This window comes from Salvelinus namaycush, chromosome 3 (assembly GCF_016432855.1).
Source record: "Salvelinus namaycush isolate Seneca chromosome 3, SaNama_1.0, whole genome shotgun sequence".
Lineage (NCBI taxonomy): Eukaryota > Metazoa > Chordata > Actinopteri > Salmoniformes > Salmonidae > Salvelinus > Salvelinus namaycush.
In genome coordinates this window covers 83521178-83541677 of record NC_052309.1, presented here as the reverse complement: position 1 = coordinate 83541677, position 20500 = coordinate 83521178, and the positions used below count along the sequence as shown (strand labels likewise).

Below are 20500 nucleotides of genomic sequence, written 5' to 3'. Positions count from 1 at the left end.
CTCGCTTGCTGCCACGGCGACATAATCTCTACCACGCCAACTGGGGTAGAAAGAAGAGACTCAATGTGTTCCATTTAAGAAAATAAACCCTACCTACAGGTCAAAGGGCTCATGGATCACCACTAGGAAATGGGACACACCCTCAGTCCAGCGGGAACTCACAGGGGTTCTGGCGAGCCGCCCAAGCTGATTGGTAGAGGGACATGAAGTCTTTATAGCGGGGGGCACAACCCAGCCAGGCCTCCCCAAAGTGTTCTGTCCCTGTGAATAGGAACTCTCCGCCCCCAGGCTTTACGTGACACTGTAACAGTGTGTGGATGTGACCGTGCCATGAGGAACTGGAACCGGGAACCCCTATGGTGCCAGTGTGGCGCTCAAACACCCCGCTACGCTGCCGGTACACCCTCCCCTCTGAGACCTCCACCAACGATGTCTGCCGCTCAGCATTGTGGGATACGCTCCTGATGGAGCCGCGAACCACTGGAGGGGCAGAGGAGGGGACTAACATCAGAGACTGTTTTCAGTCATCCCAATCATTTATGGTTATGTTTTATTGTAATGAAAACAAATTAATATGAACAGAAAGATGAGAAATTTATCAATTAAACAGCCACCAATACAGTATGATTCAGCTGATCTAAATTGTTGTGCATTTCAATAACGTGTTTTTTTTAAAGCGGCCAAGAGGGAAATTAAAAAGTTAACAGGATCTTGCTGTGTGAGTATGTGTGTCTCCACATCCCCCACACTCTCTCACTCCTCTGTCTCCACATCCCCCATTCACTCTCCCTCCTCTCTGTCTCCACATCCCCCACTCACTCTCCCTCCTCTCTGTCTCCACATCCCCCACTCACTCTCCCTCCTCTGTCTCCACATCCTCCACTCACTCTCCCTCCTCTCTGTCTCCACATCCTCCACTCACTCTCCCTCCTCTCTGTCTCCACATCCTCCACTCACTCTCCCTCCTCTCTGTCTCCACATCCCCCACTCACTCTCCCTCCTCTCTGTCTCCACATCCCCCACTCACTCTCCCACCTCTCTGTCTCCACATCCCCCACTCACTCTCCCTCCTCTCTGTCTCCACATCCCCCCCTCACTCTCCCTCCTCTCTGTCTCCACATCCCCCACTCACTCTCCCTCCTCTCTGTCTCCACATCCTCCACTCTCCCTCCCTCTTCTCTGTTTCCACATCCCCCACTCACTCCCTCCTCAGTCTCCACATCCCCCCCTCACTCTCCCTCCTCAGTCTCCACATCCCCCACTCACTCTCCCTCCTCAGTCTCCACATCCCCCACTCCCTCCTCAGTCTCCACATCCCCCACTCACTCCTCAGTCTCCACATCCCCCACTCACTCCTCAGTCTCCACATCCCCCACTCACTCCTCAGTCTCCACATCCCCCACTCACTCCTCAGTCTCCACATCCCCCACTCACTCCTCAGTCTCCACATCCCCCACTCACTCCTCAGTCTCCACATCCCCCACTCACTCCTCAGTCTCCACATCCCCCACTCACTCCTCAGTCTCCACATCCCCCACTCACTCCTCAGTCTCCACATCCCCCACTCACTCCTCAGTCTCCACATCCCCCACTCACTCCTCAGTCTCCACATCCCCCACTCACTCCTCAGTCTCCACATCCCCCACTCACTCCTCAGTCTCCACATCCCCCACTCACTCCTCAGTCTCCACATCCCCCACTCACTCTCCCTCCTCAGTCTCCACATCCCCCACTCACTCTCCCTCCTCAGTCTCCACATCCCCCACTCACTCTCCCTCCTCTCAGTCTCCACATCCCCCACTCACTCTCACTCCTCAGTCTCCACATCCCCCTCTCACTCCTCAGCCTCCACATCCCCCACTCACTCTCCCTCCTCTCAGCCTCCACATCCCCCACTCACTCTCCCTCCTCTCAGCCTCCACATCCCCCACTCACTCTCACTCCTCTCAGTCTCCACATCCCCCACTCACTCTCCCTCCTCTCAGCCTCCACATCCCCACTCACTCCACAGAAATCCCTCCATTCCCTCCTTTCACTCTCTGTGGCCATTTACACTTTCATTAGCCAGCTATTTTCTCTCATAAAAAGTCGATGATGGCGATTTGTGAGATCAGGGCACGGGAGTCAGCCTATAAATGAAGTGGACTCAATGGTACTATTGCTTCTGCTCTGTTGCAGCCTTAAGCCAATGGGTCTCCCATTGTGCAGCCGCAGCCCTCACATCTGTCAGGCCCCTCTGCCCAGCTACAGAAGCTGTTCACTGGGATCAGCCCCCCCCCCAACACATCCACACAGACACAAAATCTCCTTTCCAACACCCACTCACTGACTCCACCCCAGGCCTTTGTAGCATAAATTAGTGCTGATACCCAGCTGATGAGGGGACAGATTGGGCTACATGGATCTATAGAGAACTAAAGAGATAAGACACAACGAGTCAAAAGCTATAGCTGTTCACCGTTTTTATAAATGTTTGATATAGTATCTAGATTTGTAAATAAGAACAATAATGAATTATTTATGTTCTATTGATACATACCAAAGTCACTGCTGCAGATGGCCAGGAGGAGCTCTGTGTCATTGCAGGGACGGCAGCTAGCTGTGGGAGGAGAGAGAGAGAAGTTTAGAGAAAGAGTGTGGGTCTATGCAGAGGAAAGGGACACACATCACCCTGTGAAGCACCAATGCACATCCTTTCACTTCACTTGTCTTCTCACAACTCTCTCTCTAATCATTCTCTCTCTCTCGCTTCACAATCTATCTCTCTCTCGGCCCACTCCATACTCTGCATCACCACCCATTTCTCTCTTTCTCTCATATTAACCATCATCATCTACACTTCTTATAGTGATCATCTTACTGGATACTATCACCCTACTGTGAGGGTCCACTTTCAACACTTCAGACCACACCCAACAACCTACTGTGAGGGTCCACTTTCAACACTTCAAACCCCACCCAACGCCCTACTGTGAGGGTCCACTTTCAACACTTCAAACCCCACCCAACGCCCTACTGTGATGGTCCACTTTCAACACTTCAGACCACACCCAACACCCTACTGTGAGGGTCCACTTTCAACACTTCAGACCACACCCAACACCCTACTGTGAGGGTCCACTTTCAACACGTCAGACCACACCCAAAACCCTACTGTGAGGGTCCACTATCAACACTTCAGACCACACCCAACACCCTACTGTGATGGCTGGGCTTGAGACAACTGATTGATGGATGAGGATTACAGACAGCTTGCCACTCCATTGACACACACATACCAGCAGCTCCATCCGTCCATCCATCCATCCCTCCTCAGTTCATCCAGACAACAAGCCAAGGGGTCAGATGGAGGAATGTCTGGCATGTGTCTCTACTCCATTCACATCTCCTCCACCATACTAGCACTACCCACACAAATCAAAAGCATTGATGAGTCTCGACCTCCATGTTTGACTTCTATTGTTTAGCGGTCTAATTGAATGACCCCAGACTGGTGACCCCAATCACTGGTATTCTCCACTGAACTCCTCCACTCTGTCAATATTGGGAGAGAAGGACTCAGACAGAGACATCACATCATCAGGACAGGAGAATGACATCACCCCATTGAGACAGGCCCACACACACACACACACAGATGAGGCATCTGTAGAATCCAACAAGTATCTGCTGTCTCCATTGAGATACCCGGGGGCCAATGGCCCTCCGCCACCCTGGTCCCTGCTCCCTGGCTTTGTCCCTCCGGTGGAAATGAGACCACCAGACAAAACAACAGACCGGTCAGCAGCTGCTTCCTAGACCAGGCAAGATTGGATTTGGTCTTTAATTGGATAATTGACTGATTTCTTTGGGCCTCAGTCTCCCCAGCACACCCCTCCACCCACACAGTGAATGAGCCCACCTCTTGTGCCATGTGCTGTGATGCTAGGAGTTTATTGTCTTCTATGATTAAGTTAGAATGTATCAGTGTTTTATTATTGATGCACTTGCTTGGAAATGGTTAAATGAATCAAGAAGATGGGTCTAAAGTAAAAAACACTTAAAAACAACTGAAGGCATGATGATTTGCATTAAGGATACTTGTTGACACTTTCATTCTTCACTGCAATGTTCTTTTTTGACACCAATACAACTGACAAAACATACATCATTTTTTTTATATCAATAAATTATTAGGTCTATTTACAATTGGGATTGCAACTCCAACAAAAGTGTCAAATGAACATCTTATCACCATGGCATACAAATAGAGAATTCGTATTATCTCCAAATGTCAGTGGTGAAAAGTTCTTAAATTCGAATAATTTAACGTAGCCTACTACTTAGGTCGTTTTTTGTGGTATCTGTACTTTAAATTTGACAACTTTTACTTTTACTTCAATACATTCCTAAATAAAATAATGTACTTTTTACTCCTTACATTTTCCCTGACACCCAAAAGTATACGTTTCATTTTGAATGGTTAGCAGGACAGTAAAATGGTCCAATTAACGCACTTATCAAGAGAACATCCCTGTTCATCCCTACTGCCTCTGATCTGGCAGACTAACTAAACACAAATGCTTAGTTTGTAAATGATGTCTGCGTGTTAGTGTGCTCTATCGACAAATATGCTTGTGCCGTCTGATTTGCTTAAAACATAAGCAATGTTTTATTATTTATACTTTTACTTTACTTTTTATGCTTAAGTATAGTTTTGCAATTACATTTACTTTTGATATTTAAGTAAATTTAAATCCAAATACTTTTAGACTTTTACTCAAGTAGTATTTTACTGGGTGACTTCCTCTTTTACTTAAGTAATTTTATATTAAGGAATCTTTACTTTTACTCAACTATGACAATTGGGTAATTTTTCCACCACTGTCAAATACTCACCCTGCAACACACTTTGGCCGAGGTTGGGCGCAGTGGTCCGATTGCCCAGCAACTCATATCTGAAGCCTACTGCGCGTTGGCTGATATCCCTCTGCGGGTTTGCCAGGAGGAAGATGGCTGGCTTCTGAGGTCCGTCCGCCGGGAAACAGAACACCTGCTCCGGCCGCCCTCCATCCGTCATCAACAGGTCCAGTTCCCCAGCCCGCTCGATGTAGACGCTCGCGCCGTTGAAGCTGCGGAACGGTTTGATACAGACCGTTGTGTGGCGCGCAGAGGACAGGTTGGGTTCCAGGACGACCCGAAGCGCCTGGCCCGGGTAGACCCACTCCACCGAACCCTCCGTGCAACGCAGCCGCACCTGCTGCACAGTCCGCGAGTTAGCCTCAGCCTCACGCGCCAAACCACTGCAATCCAAGAACAAGGAGAAGGGTTCAAATGGGCACACTCACTCAGAAAACAATGCAGGTCAGAAAATAATATACGACGAGAGAGATTAGCCTATACTCACATAGAATATGTATATTATTTCCCCCCACTCAATCCAAGTGTTAAAACATTTATTGTTTTGGCAAAACCCATTTTGATAGGATAACTGCAAGTAGCGCTATTGCATATTATTGCTTGTTGTTGCAATAATATGCAACAATAAGAATACACAATTACCTGAAAACGATTAGGATATTGGTATAAACAGATAATAATCATAAATATTTAGACAACAACGTTTTTAGAACGGCTAAACGCAATCCCAAAGTCAAATACCAGTTTGGAATTCTGGCTTTTAAAAAAAAGCATAATCCCTCACCTTCCAGTCCAGTTGCATAGGTCTGCCGCGCAGGGAGACAAACAGCACAGGAACAGTACATACATGAAAATCAGACTTAGAGTTGGCGACATTGCAACCACCAAATATAGGAATAAAAATAGAATCCAAAATCAACTTGGTGAGAAGACATCACCAATGTTCCGCTCCAATCCTTCTGCTAGCTCACTGAGATGCTCTCTTAGCAACATCTGTGGACGCCTGTGACTGACGCTGCGGCTGCATTGTATGAGTAGTAATGTCCACCCTAGCCCCCTGACAGCGTTGGTAGAAAATGGATGTCCTCGCTATGTGTCTCTGTGTGTATGTGTGTATGTGTGAGGATGATGATGGTTGATACAACCGGGAATGGATTTCGTCATCATTACCGTTGGACCACAATGGAAATAAGCTGTTGAGCTTAATTGTGTTATCCTTGATGATTTTCTTAAATTGTATGTGGAGGCGTCACTGGCTGGAGCCCCCTTATGTATGTATTTTACAACTTGTCAAATAAATTCAATCAATCAATCAATCGCGTAATTACCAAGCCCAAAGATTTGTAAATCGAAACCGTTTCAAAGGCGGTAATTTGCATTTGTCGTTACATAATTTAATGATAGAAGTTGTGTAAAATGGATAAAACAACATGTAGGCTATTTGTGGCAAATTGTAGGTATAGGCTATCAATCGGAATAGCCTGTGGGTCCAATAATCGAAAAAGCTTGACCAAAACGTAATTACATTTTTTTTATCGCATTATTTAGGCCTGCGTTCCCACACGACTGAGTACTTAATACGCGTTCAATCTCTTTTAGCTTTTGTTTTAGGTCAGTTCAGTGAAAAGACGATCCGCAGTACTGGCTCCAGCCATCTGTCACCTTCAAGTGCACTGCGCGACTCACAGCTTTTCCACACCTGGATAATTGGAGCCTTCATGAAACTTTGGGAAATAAATGCCGACAAATGCCAATTACTTCTTATTTAGAAGCCTTTTATTTATGCAGGCTAGTATTGATACGTATTTTCTGAACACTTTATATTTGCACATTCAACCCCTAAACATTGGCCTATATAAGTAAATAACTCATAAAATAAATTAACAAAATAATACGATGTTTTTTGTATATATATAGATAATTGAAATCGCATTTTGTAATGATAGGCTTGGTTCTATAAAACGAATGGTAGGCCTAACGGCCACAGATAGTATAGTTTGGGTGGTGAGTGGGGGTGAAGGAGGTGGGCAGGGCGAATAACGGTAATGATGACGAAATCCATTCCCGGTTGTATCCAACTAGGAACAGGCCCAGGCCAAGAACTGAAAAAGGCACAACGTATTTTTGATACTTGGGCTCTATCTAGTGGCCGTGTACATGTAATGCACATCTGGAAAATGCAGGGCATGCGCGTCTCGGTTTAACGTTAATGAGGGTTAAAATCCGTGAACAAAATAGCAATCCTTCTGCGCCCAAGCAACAAAAGGTGCAAGTCAAGTCCATGGCGACATCTTGCGGGGTTATCCAGCAACCACATGTGTATAATACTGTTGGTTGTTCACAGGACTTGGTTGGCCCCCTCCGGTGGTGCGAGATCAAAGGCTTATGCATTTTGATGGGAATGTGGTTTGGTAAATTGCACTCATATGGAGAATTTAGGCAGATGTTTTCTCAGATGCGGGGAAAGTCCACTGCTAGGGTATGGGCTTACGAAAGGATATGTCCTTTCCTCAACCAGGTGGAAATTTAACAGACATAGGCCTACTGTGTAGTAATAACATAGTCTATAGGCTAGAATTTAAAAACTGCTAAGAGTTAAAATAGGGCACCTTTTATTCATTTTAAACACTAATAATGTATGTATTTCTTAACCTACACTATTTTAATTTAGTCTATAAAAAGTATTCCGAACTATACCCAGGAATAACTATTATTTTCAATCCTATATCAGAATTCAGCTGTAAGGGAAGGCCTTGTAACTGTCAATGGCAGTTGAGAGGCTCGCGCTGTTGTCACAGCCAGGTTCATTTTCACACACGCTCTCAGGTTGGTCTGTTTGTGTCACGTGTTCGGAGGCCAGAGCCCAGTTCCCTGGGGAGAGCAACATGAATGGACACTTTGTTATTCTAAAAAAAAGAGAGAATAACCCTCTAGTCCGAGTGGCATTCAGCTCCCAGACTGACTGATTTCTACAGAAGGCTAGTGGTTCAGTGTCCCATAGGGGCAGACTAGTCATCTGGCATTTCGGGCAAATGCCAGAAGGGCTGATCCATTTTTGCCTGCATAACTTGTTTTTTTTCTTCGCAAAAGTATCATTATCTGGCTAATAATGGGGGCCTCAAGCAATAAAATGGGCTCGTTTGGGGTCCCCAATTAAAATGATGGGCCAGAGTGTTAGAAATGCCAGAGATTATTTAAGGTCACAGTCAGCCTCCAGCTCAGCTCCAGCACTCTAATATTTCTGTCTCCCTGCAGGCATGTCATTTACATTTTGTTACATCATCTCTCCATAAGACGCATTATGGTAATTGACGAAAGTAATATTTTTCTTTAATGTGAACCCCTTAAAAAAGTTACAAAATCATGCAAAATGTAAATGTAACCTAGTAGCGGTATTATAACTCCTATTGAATAATATATATTAAAATCGTGAATAATAAAATAAAAAGCTCATAGGCTTATTGGCAACATAGTCTGTGACACTCCACCCAGTCTTGAGGGTTACTGCCGTACCTGCAAGGGCAAGCACCCCATCCCATATCAAGGCACGACCACATCTTATGAAAATAGTCAAATATGCCACACAGACGTCCCATCGTCACACACATCCAGCAGCATCCGCGTTTCATCTGCACCTTTTGAACGATCATGGCCCTCCTGCCCAGGACCAACCCATGGCTGGCTAAAACGGTCCCCGACGGCAACCACCTGTAATGAGACTCCTGCGGCCTCTGGTCCCTGCATTGTAATATAGCCTACCCCACTGCCGTGCGTCTGGCACCGTCTATACATTGCTTGTCGCAAAAGACATAGGCCTAAAACAATTAGGAGACATAACGTTGCACATACACATGGGTTGGCCTATAGTCCCGGGCGTGCGAGAGAAATTGATTGCAGTACATAAATGGTGTGTGGCCTACTGTATTCATATTTAACCTTTATTTAACTAAGCAAGTCATATAGCTCAGTTTATTAAAGGAGGCGTGGGTCATCAGGGTGTGTGATGATGAGTCCTATTTCGTATTTTCCAAAAGATAGAAACGTCAACTGTTAGGCTGACATGAATGTAAAACCTGTATTATATTAGGCTATAGATAACGAAGCAAATCTACAATGCAGAAGCCATTAGATATTGGCATTATCAAAAGTAGGAATACTTCTAAGATGCAGCTGGACATGATATTTTGTATTTTTTTTAATGGGCTAATTTAATTCAAAGGTTGGGGTCCAATTCAAGATCCAAAAGATGAAGCCGTCTGTGGCCCCATGTGTGCCATTTCTTTCGGCAGTCTGTCAATAGACCTAAGAATAATAAGTAAAGTGATCAAATATTGAATACATACATGCACGTCCTTGTCTGCTAATCAAGACCCCATGCGAATATCCCTCTAGATTGTGAACAAATAATTAGAAAGGACAAAATTGGTCTAAAGAGCAATAGATCATCAAAACTCATGAGCTCGCACTATGACCAATGCTTCAGAGCTAATCGGTAATGAATTGTTATCTACCCTAACTGAAGTAAACCTACCATTTAGATACTGTCAAAAAGTTCAACTCTGACTAATCCTGTCCTTAAACCCCGAATATTCTTGACACCACTAGTTGTTTGCCTGAAGAAACCCAAAACCTCAGTTAATCATTGTCCCATTTAATTATCTTGTTCGAAGGTTTCTTCAAGCAAACAATTAGTTGTGTCAAGAAAATCCATTGACGGGTTATTTTGAATATTGCGCAAAACAATTCCCAAATGGCTACTTGAATAAACCAACAAAATACCTTTTACAAATGATTACCTCAAATCCCAAAACAAATTAACTCAGCATCGGAAACTGATTTGTTTTGCTCGTGCATTTTTCTAAAGCAGTTCAGTGGAAGTCATACCTAAAATATCGCTAGTCCCAGTCCCAGCTGTGCTGAACTGATTTGACACACATCAGGGCGTCCAGGGAACAATTCAACCGCCGAGCTCCAACTACACTGGCTGCTGCACCGGAGCACAGAGTTGTGTATTAGGGTAATCGTTAACTATAGGTCAAGGTCGTCCATTGAACCTTATCTGACATACATTTTCACACGAATATTCTCGATTTATTGCATAGAATATGCTATGGATAATGGAAGGTAATTTCCAAATATTTTTAAACATTAGGCCTACCCACTAGAGTAGGTCTACATGCATGTCTATCCTTGCAATTATGTTAATACAAAATGTGAAAAATATATATATATTTTTTAAATGTGTCCAGAAAATGGTATGAAACGTTAGGGAAAGTCCTTATTGCTATATTAAATAACAGCTATTACATACCTCTATAGCCTACCACATTTAAACCAGGCTGAATTGATAGCCCCATTAGAAGGTGAGGGAATGTAAGACTCTTAATGTATTTAAAAGTTTAAATGAAAATACGAAATAGTTATCCAAAAAATTATATTCAAATAAACTATATAGACATGTTTAATTTGGTCATTATTACATTAAATACTTTGACATAATACATATTAAACATACAACTCTGGATATAGTTAGGCCTATAAAAAATGTATCTCAAATGATCATGATTAAGCTATTACCAACTTCTTACACATAGCTGTTGCATTGTTAGTCATGTTATGTGAAGCAGATATTGACTTTGTTTCATCTTTTATCTTTGAAAAAACCTTTGTCTGTGCTGCTCTCTTTGATGGTGACTGTCAAAAAGTTTGTTGTCACATCTGTTACCACCACCTTCTCAACATTATCCAGACGTGGCCTCCAAGACCCTGCTGACTGCTCTCCAAAACTCCTCGATGCAGGCAATTTGGCGCCAACAATGGGGCTAGACTGTTGCATGGATGAAGAAGAGTCACTGGCTCTGTAGAAATGTTTTTTGGACACATGCTTCAGTTTGGGGTGGGGGACAGACATGCCCCCAGGGCATTCTAAAGTTCTGCGGCTCTGGTGATCGAGTCTAGCCTTATGGACGAGTCTACCATCATGGCTATGGGTGCCAGGATTGGACACAGTCCCCACCCGTCTGTGAGCGTTGTTTGATTTTGGCACAATGCTGGTTCCCTCTTGAAACCTGCGTGTCAACTGGATGACACTTCTCTCAGATGTTTCGGCTTCATGATGACAATGTCTGGACATTTTAGACAGACCGTATGGGACGTGCTGCTCCTCTAACCGACTCCTCTTCTCGGGCTCCTCTGATGGACAGCTGTCTGGCTCCATGTTGAATCCTAAACGGAACTTGGGTTTAGGGCCCCTTTTTTTATGGATGTTGACAAATTCCTCAGCCATGAATGAGGGTGGAGGCGCCGGTCGCGACCTTCTCTCTGGCAGTCTGACCCTCACACTCTCTCCTCGGTTGACCGTGCTAGGGGGAAAGATTGTGGGCACGACAGCCCGTAGTCCCTCTCGAGCTCTCGGTGTAATCATAGGCGTCGGAACAGGGTATGAAACACGAATCCCCCTTGGCATTTCTCTTCTGCATTCATAAGTCTTTGCTGTGGCTTTCGCCTTTGCCTGTATAAAGGTGGTCAAGTTAGATAAGTATGGGGTTTCATAAACATGTACTTGGAAGGCTAAATCCTGTTATTTATAAGCTGTATTATTGCAGATATTTTCCAACTATGAAATAGGCCTATAGCCTATTTGACATTGTTCATCCACATGCCATTTCCATACACCAAAATCATTATTACAATGATGGCAATTTTGTTGGTAATGACAAAGTTTGAACATTCACTCTTTTGCATACATTTATTTCCCACTGTAACTTGGAAACCTGTGTTACTTTATTCAACTTGGAGCTTGAACAATAGCATCAAAACGGAAATTAAAGCAGGGGTAAAAATAAAATAAATTAAAGAGCAAGATAACAGACAATGTTGCACTTTCATCTATTTATTAGCTGAATATCAGACATTTTGTAGTCTGACATGCTATCAGACCACAAGACTCATGATTCAATTGTCGGAAAACATAGGTGATGAGTAAGAAAATAAATATGACTGAAATATGGACTAACTAACTCATGACCGTCACTGTTTAATTCCCCCACCTTCAGCAGAAATGTCTCGGGCTTCGGTCCCCTCTTCTTTGGCCCAAATAACTCCCTTTCACGCTCCCTGTGAAATAAATACATACCATTTTCGTATGAAACGTAACTCGCTCGAAATAATTGAGTCTTATTTGAGTTATGTTAAATGCATGTCGTCTGTTGGGGATAGCCCATGATGACATATTCGCACTCTGCCAGAAGAGGCCTGCTGTGCTGTCAAAACCTTACCTTTCTTCGAACGCAGCGAAGAGGCGCGCATCTAGAATGTTTTCCTCCGGTTCCCACGTGCTATATCTATCCAAAAGAACGATACGGTAGCGTAAGAAGAGTGTCACATTTGTGGCGAAAGCGTTCACCAAATGAAACAATGTCGGCTGAGAATCTCGTTGCTTTCATTCTGGCATTGCCTAGCGGACAGCGACGTATGTGGAGGTAGCAATCTGCTAATGTTAGCAAAACTCTTGTCGTGTGCTTGTGTGTTAAAATAGCCTAAGCAAAGTACGCGAATGTTACCAAAACCATGCCCTTTACGCAATCAACAAGCCTCGGTTACATGGCCTAAACATGTCATGAGCACACGTTGGTGCACATAAAAACAAGCATTCGAGAGATAAAACGACAGGCTGGAAGCTCTGCTGTCAGCTTCCAAACCAGTGTAGCCTACTCACTTTTTAGACCAGCCCTTCCATTTCACAAGGTATTCCATTCGACCCTGCAATATAACAACAAATATGGAGAGAATTAGACCTACTTATTGTCGATAGAATGTCATTGCGATGGTGCACAAACACACGATTAGCATACATTATTGTTAGAAACGCGGAGGTGTAACGAAAATAAACTGCATACTCTTCTTATGCGTTGTTTGTTGATGGACTCCGCAGCGAAGACACGCTCTCCAACAGCCGATAGCTCCATGTTTACTTCAACCTCGTTAATAAGCTATATATTGTTTTCTTTCTACTGCCCTCGCTGTTTAATTCCACACATCCCATAATACGCTCAGTGAGGAAGACGTCATCACGTTTTATATGGGTTGCCAAGCACCACAGTCGGTGGGACCGTATCTTGTAGAGCGCATTGGCTCAGCTGTTGCTACGTGCTCTGGGTTGCTAAGTGAAGGGGAGGAGTTAATTCCTCTTGAGTCTAAGGAAATGACGCTGATTTGGTGGTTGTCAGGTTTGTACGCAGGAATGTCTTTGGCATAAGCGAATAAATAACCGTCTGACTATGGCACACAAAAGTATTATCCATTTCAAAATAATTTGTTCATTTATATTCATTGTATAGTCTACCCAACCTCTTACCTTGCATTGTGACTATTTCCTTGAACAGATCTTTAAATAGCCAGTCATCGGCATTTAGAAATATAAAAAAGAGCATTAATTTATTTGATATGAAAATATCAAAGTGAGAATCAATAAGAACATGACCTTGAGGCTCGATTGTATTTCCACCGAATCTAACTGATAAGCTAGTTGCCAGGAATCCCATGCACCAACCTAAATACAAATGCATAGGATAGCTATGTGTAGCCTAGAGATGGGAAAGTATGTTATTTTATAATCTTGCGCTATTGTTCATTAATGTCCAACTACGTGAGGCTAAACTCTACAAAGGTCAATTAAAATTGACCTTTCAAGTTGTATCATTTTCATGAAGATATTGTTTGTTTTTTTTATTGGTAATTTACTTTATTGTAGGGTGCTGAATCACTGGTCTCTTTGGTCGTCCGATAGTTTTAAAAAAACGAATTCGGTTGAAGAGTTATGAATTTATGAAAACAATTAAAAGTCAAATTAAGAAGAGTTGAATGTTAAGTTTTACTGTCTGAAGATGAATAGGTAAACACAACTGAAAACGATCAAATATTTCAAACACAACTTAGCCATAGAAATGTGAACATATGATAACATAGCCATAACAAGAATAGACAGGTCTTTGGAAAAAAGAATGACGTGATAATGACATATAACTATATAACATAGTCTAGCACAAGGTAATAACAATAATCATGTTTATACTTACTAATAATAATCATAACAATATTAATACATTGCTAAATAACCAAATTACTTAAAATAAATTATGTTGGTTTGTTAAAAATGTATACCAGGTTTTGTATTTACTATAACGAATGTTATTGTTTGTTATTATTATTATTATCAAGACGCTTTGGTTGCTTTAATTGCCTCATGAACGTATATATTTTTTAATAATTAAGCTTACTTACACAAGTTTTTAGGCTTTGTGTTTTTCAGAATGATTTTGTTTTTATGAGGAATTTTTATACAAGAGAAAATAATAATATGATTTACGCCTCCTATAATAAAGAGATAACTGAGATCTGAAACATATCCTACAGAAACCTACATTCATTTGAAACCTATAGTATTTGACAAAATGTGGCTATCAGTCCTCGTTAGGTAACTTATTAAACAAATTAATACAAATATAAACCCCTTGAGTTCTGTCCCTTGATCCATGCAAACTACAGCCTTTCTTTGGTGAAAAATAAAGAAAGGGTAATGAAGGCAGAGCTATGAATTACGTAAAGATCAAACTGCGAAAACCCGCGTTTGTTATCTTCTGAATGTATTTAAGAGTAGGCCTAAGTCATTAGAGTACAGTGTTATTCAAGTCCACATCAAAGGTTAAACTTGTTCAGAAAATGAAATTGGGAAAATTCAAGTAGTCGACTATAGCCTGCAATTTTTTGTACACAACTAAACACGTTGTACAAGTAAGAGAAGAATCTATAGAAAAAGTGCAGAGTTACCAAAGGGAATCATACGAGTTATGAAAATATAATGAGACAAAGAGATATGTATGAATTTGATGTAGATAGAGAGAGAGAGGGAGAGGGAGAAGGAGAGAGAGAACGCGAGAGAGACTTACATATCATACTAAACATTACATTGTAGGTATTTTACAATTTTGTATGATAACGAAATGATGGAACGTTTCTGTCAACAATGTGAATTGATATATGACTAAATTACTCAGGCGTTTCCACAATATCAATAGAAACAGGGAAATCCTGCTATTACACAATTACAGTGTATTGCTGAATAGCATACAAAGCATGGCGAGTGTGCACAATGTGTGATAATATAGTGTTTATAACGCCATAGCGGTTCATCAAACCGACAATATGCTTCGGATTTGGAAAGAAAACGCTCGTGCGTTTGGTGGAATGGCTCTAGAGCCTATGCGAAGGGGAGAGCAGAATGTACATCGGATTTGTTCCCTATTTGACCTTCAGATGCCAGATTATTTCGCCCTACTCTGTTACCCAACAACACATGTTCAACATAACACGTAGATATGGCCACTGTAGCCTTATTACAGACGAGGAGACAAAGGACGGCGGACAAAAGATGCATGGGTTGCATTGGAAATCATATGCCACCATTTTGATACGCTCAAAAAATGATACCGACATTTCAGCAATGTGGGTATTAAAACGACAACATATTAAGGGAACGCGCTAAGCCTAGAAGAAGTAACGCCTAACTGCAGGACTCCATATTTGGTGGTCTCGATGATTGGTCTCAGCTTTACTGCAGTGCAGCAATGGCGACAGCCATACATGGATACACAGTGCGAGTTGGTAAAATATTATTGGCTCGCTCGTTTCTGGGCAACAGCGGTTACTCAGCTCACTACTCGCAAGCGCTGATCGCTGTCCTACTTTCATGGAGGACATTATCTGTTGTGCAAAACGCGTAGCCCGAGTAAGAGGAAAACCACAGACACACATAAAATACATGTATGTTTTCAGCTCGAGAAGAAGAACCACAGCCTCGAAGCAAACTGAATTTACTCTGCCTCTCTCTCTCTCGTGTTTATTCAACAACGATGCTGCAAATAAGTCTTGGCGGATTGTATTAGTGTTTGGCCATGATTTAACACTAAATAAATGTCATCTTCACAAATTACATTTAATTGACTTATTTGTGAATCCTTTATAATTAGAGTGGCATATAGGCGTATGCTACTGGCCCCCATCAGAAGTGTTTTAAAAAATCTCATAAAAAATACACAAAACAGTCATTCGAATTGATTGGTGTTATTAGTTGTTGTTTGCCCTAGGCTACATGGCAAATACGCCTTGCAGTAGGCTACGTCTGCAAATGTAAGATGATACAGCAATGGTTGGCTGCACTGGAAGGTTGTGGTGTGGTGATAAAGGGGGAATGTGAAACATCGCACTTGTTCTATTTATATGCTCCAACGTGTACAACGAGGTTTCTGTTTGACTACAGAAAGCTGAGTCATCTCAGAGTCATGCGTGTCAGTCATATCTCAGGTTCATGCAATCTCTTATGCGATCTTGAGGTTGGCTATTTCTATAATGTCCTTCACTTGTAAAGATAGTCCTGTGTGTGTTTGCTTGTTCCAGTTCTGTGGCCCGTCTTGTAGCCTAATTATATCTTCTTCAAATTGACCGCCAAGTGGCCTCACCTTATATGACTGTGTGTATGTGGCAAAAATGGGCTACCTTGAATCATAAAGGGTTATTCGCCTCTCCCAGTTACAGAACATTTTCACCAAAAGGGTTCTTAAAGTATTCATTGAGGGTTAATTTGTTAGGTGAAAGAGGTCTACCTGGAACCAAAAAGGGTTCTGCCTGGAACTACATTAGGTTATCCTTTAGACAGCAGAAGAACAATTTATGGGCCAATTTTTATAAGAGTATGTCCAACTCCAGATATATTTAAACCTCTTTTCCGATATGTATTATGTGCACCTTTGGCAATTTGCTATCCACACCTAACACCTTGATTGAAAATAGACTTGTTGATGAATTTCGATGAATCATTTCTGTTGGTTACTATCCAAGTGCATTTGTCCAACACTAAGGTTGTTCGTTCCCCTTACTAGTGATTCTGGCTTTCGTTAAGATCAAATACAATTTCTCGAAATGTGCCTAAGTTTACGTTGCATTTGCCTATGTTACACTGTGTAATACACTAAAATGGCGTGCTTCTTCGGTCAGTAAGCAAATTCAGAATGGGATTCTGTATTGAAACTGACATGAAACGCCCATTGCACTACTCAAATCTGTAGTTTATTAGGCTACACCTCCAACTCTCAGCGCGTTATGCCGAGCGACCATTTCATACACCGCAAAGCCCCTGCGAACATTCGATCCGCTGCTTGAAGCGGGTATAGACGAGAGAAAATGGCTGTCTCCTTTTCAGCAAGTTACAAACGCTGTGTATGAATAATGGAACCTTTGACTATAGGGCCAAGATATTATCCTAAAAAAGGAAGACTTATAAACGTAGATGCAATATAGCTATCCTCTAACCCTTGCATCTACAACGGATTCCAGTGCAAATCAAATGGAGACTGATACAAGCTGGCTATGTGCCGAATTGTTTAATGATAAACATTAGTTAAGTTACTTCAGCTGTAAACATCTAAAACATTTAACGCTGAAAACGGAAAACAAACACATAGGCTACTTGGGGGACAGTTGGAAAGTAGATGCCTCAACAAACGAAATGTAGCCTTCATTCACCTTCATTCACCTCGATAAAGTCCTCATTCCTGAAATGCATGATGAAAACACGCAAACCAATTAATTTAAACTTTTCTATATGGTTCACCAAACGAAGAAACGTCATTCTAGATAAAATAGACACATTCTCTATGGCTCTTAGCCTAATGATATCCGATTAAGAACCATTGACATTTTTTAAAATGATATAGGCTATACTAACACGATTACAATACAGTTATACACTTTAACCTACAAATTAAAATGTCTAAAATATGTGTCCATGAACATGGGCAGCTGCATACTGTCCATACGGACAGCTTTGAATTCTTAAAGTTGTGATTAAGCCCAAAGTGAGATTTCAAACTTGCAACAAATGCATAGGGAAAGGGATGTCAGTGAGCCTATATATGACACCGATATAGTCTACCTGATCAGACTCAAATCTATGGCGAAACGATTTTCCATTCTCTGGACAATTTCAACATTTATTGGCATGATATAGCCCAGAGAGCAATTCAGAGGTACCGCGCTGCGCTTCCTGAAATGTGCAGGACTTGTCAAAAACTCCGCTTGGTTTTGTGTATGAGAGCTATCTGCAAAAATATGAAACAACATTTGATAGGCTACAGACAAGTTGAATGTGTAATTGGACTTTTGTGCATGGATCAAATAAAGGGAATTAAATTTAGAAGCGAACGCATTCCAAAAGAGAATTGCTGAACTGATTTTATTTGTCCCTGCTTTTTAGATTAATAGAACCAGCTATTTCCGAAAAAGGCTTTCAAATAAGGACATCACCGGCCACTCCCCATGTGCGTGCATCGCCAATTTACATTTAATACAGAAGCAACATTTACTGCCTTGCTCAAGGGCACACCGATTTTGTCACCTAGTTGGCTCTAGCATTAGAACCAACAACCTTCCAATTACTGGCCCAACACTCTTAACCGCTAGGCTACCAGCCGATTAAAACTTTTCTCAAAATGTGTTCAGTTGGCCCATCAATCTTGACATATCTATCTGTTCCAAGGTTGAATGACACACTCCCAGTGCCAAAAAATATTATTTGATAAGCAACTCCCATTGAAAGACCTCGGCATGTTTTCCAGTCCAGTCCAAGGTCTTTCACAATGTAATGGTTACACTGGTTTTAGATTAGGTCTATAGACAAGGTCATGGCCCATATTATGAAGTCTAAACAAGCCATACAACATGTTCTGATGTTCATGTAACGTTTATGTATAGGCATACTTCCTCCCAATATAGGTAGGTCTACTTTCCCTGTTACACTTGACTGGTCTGGGGCCGAATCATTGAGAAGCGCGACCGCCTGTAAACTCGAAGTTCCAGGAAGCAATACATTGACGCATTTTGAGCCTAAATTCCAGGTATGTGCGCTTTTTTGCAACTGCATTCGCGCCATCATTTGGGTTGTCAATAAATTGGGCTTTGTGAGTTACTATAGGCTACCATGCACATCTGAACAGAGTTAAGCATACATCTCAAATGGTCTTTAGGTATTTGAATTTGGAAACCCTAGATACAGTTCACAAATCTATAACTCCCACAGCACGTCTCCCACCAAAAGACAAGGCAACCTGACACATCTCACCGCCTATACATAGGCCGAATTATGAATGGATCGACTGCATGATCATTAGACGAGCCTACTGGATAGGCCAAGGTTATGCGTGTGTGGGAAAAAGAACAACCGAAGACGAGGCCTACCACCCCATGACAAAACTTACCTGAAGGACAAATCTTGCATGTAGTCAGGCCAAGACACATTGCTGAAACGGCACGTGAGTTTGTCAAAGCCTCAGTTCTTACAAAAATGGAGTGTGTGGGAATACGTCAATTGTAGCCTACATCAAACAGCCTAAAAATGTGCAGCTGTGCGACTTATTCAAAGTTAATGTAAAAGACTTGAGACTTGGTTGATAGAAGTGAAAGCCTAATAGAGGTCTTCCTTCCCATTCCACAAAGCCTTTCACATTGTGATACAAGAGGTATCACAATGTGATATTGCATAAGACCCTCACCTCCCCGCTACGTAGTGGTTCTGATTACATTCCTGCCAAGGGTCACGCTGTCTTGCTCCAACAGAAAAATAACCCATCAGTAAAGTAGTAATAACACAAGTGCCCAGTACAGTTATTTAACAGTTATTTAAGACAGAAGGCCCTTTGTTCTGGATTGTATATGTGCTTAAGCAACTTCATCTGTGGTTCCATTCAGAGGTCACATTATTACCAACATTAATGTTTTTTAAAGGAAAGTTAGCCTTTTTTGTCAAGTTGAAAACAAAAAACGTGGTCGGTAGCCAAGGCCTAAATATTAACTTTAGTGTCAAAATAAAGAACATCACATGGCATATAAGTAGAATAAAGTGAATAATTATTTAAAAAAATATGTATATATCATATTTGGGGGTAGTTGAAGGCAATTATAATGCCTGTTACAATATGCCAGTCTACAAATAAAGGATTTTTCCCCACACTGACTGAAACAATACTTCAATTCATTTGCCTTAAGAACTGAATGTCATGCACAGCATGTCCCCATAGCAGGCCAAAGTCAGACAATGTCAGAAAAAGGTCAGTTCTCTTGCTTTATTGTAAAACATACCATAGCTGTGCCAACAGTACTAATTCCAGCCCCTCCCCATCGGAACACACCTTAAAACAATTATTTTGCCTTTGAACCAACAAGTGCAGGGAAATGTAACCTGGCTCCAACAAATCAATGGTAACCAAAAGGATTCAAAAAGGTACAAAGTTGTGCTAAATGTTGTACAGACAGGTATAAGATGTTCCACCTCTAATGCAGAGGGCATCTAAGTGAGCTTAGTTTTGGACAGCAAAATAATAATGATAATAAATCATATCTATTTAATCATTATCATCATAACAATCATATGTAAATCCATAATCCGTCATTTTCTTTCTTGCTTTGCATTCAGTGTGCATCGAAGGCAATTTAGACTGTAATGTAGGTTACATCCAACAAGGTTTCAACGACAGAAGAAAGTACTCTAACA

At 41.9% G+C, this 20500-nt stretch overlaps 2 protein-coding genes across 2 annotated transcripts; both read right to left on the bottom strand.

The window, feature by feature from the left end:
• Positions 1–142: 142 nt before the first annotated feature.
• LOC120044078 (meteorin-like protein) lies at positions 143–5775 on the bottom strand. Its single transcript, XM_038988666.1, has 4 exons — positions 5684–5775; positions 4879–5282; positions 2540–2599; positions 143–480 (listed from the first exon to the last, which is right to left on the bottom strand). The coding sequence occupies exons 1-4, from the start codon at positions 5773–5775 to the stop codon at positions 143–145; spliced, it is 894 nt and encodes a 297-aa protein (XP_038844594.1).
• Positions 5776–10153: 4378 nt separating this feature from the next.
• Positions 10154–12950, bottom strand: cbx8a (chromobox homolog 8a (Pc class homolog, Drosophila)). The gene is made up of 5 exons (XM_038989351.1): positions 12798–12950; positions 12617–12660; positions 12177–12242; positions 11949–12015; positions 10154–11410 (listed from the first exon to the last, which is right to left on the bottom strand). The coding sequence occupies exons 1-5, from the start codon at positions 12864–12866 to the stop codon at positions 10541–10543; spliced, it is 1116 nt and encodes a 371-aa protein (XP_038845279.1). The 5' UTR covers positions 12867–12950; the 3' UTR covers positions 10154–10540.
• Between the last annotated feature and the right edge of the window lie 7550 nt (positions 12951–20500).

Bases quoted from the DNA above. Each gene is read 5' to 3' on its own strand.
- cbx8a (XM_038989351.1), bottom strand. From the start codon at position 12,866: ATGGAGCTATCGGCTGTTGGAGAGCGTGTCTTCGCTGCGGAGTCCATC. The intron at 12,243-12,616 runs GTGAGTAGGCTA...TCTTTTGGATAG, and splicing joins TGGAAGGGCTGGTCTAAAAA to ATATAGCACGTGGGAACCGG. The intron at 12,016-12,176 runs GTAAGGTTTTGA...TTTATTTCACAG, and splicing joins TTCGCTGCGTTCGAAGAAAG to GGAGCGTGAAAGGGAGTTAT.
- LOC120044078 (XM_038988666.1), bottom strand. From the start codon at position 5,775: ATGTCGCCAACTCTAAGTCTGATTTTCATGTATGTACTGTTCCTGTGC. The intron at 2,600-4,878 runs GTGAGTATTTGA...CTCCTCCCACAG, and splicing joins CGGCCAAAGTGTGTTGCAGG to CTAGCTGCCGTCCCTGCAAT. The intron at 481-2,539 runs GTATGTATCAAT...CTGCCCCTCCAG, and splicing joins CATCTGCAGCAGTGACTTTG to TGGTTCGCGGCTCCATCAGG.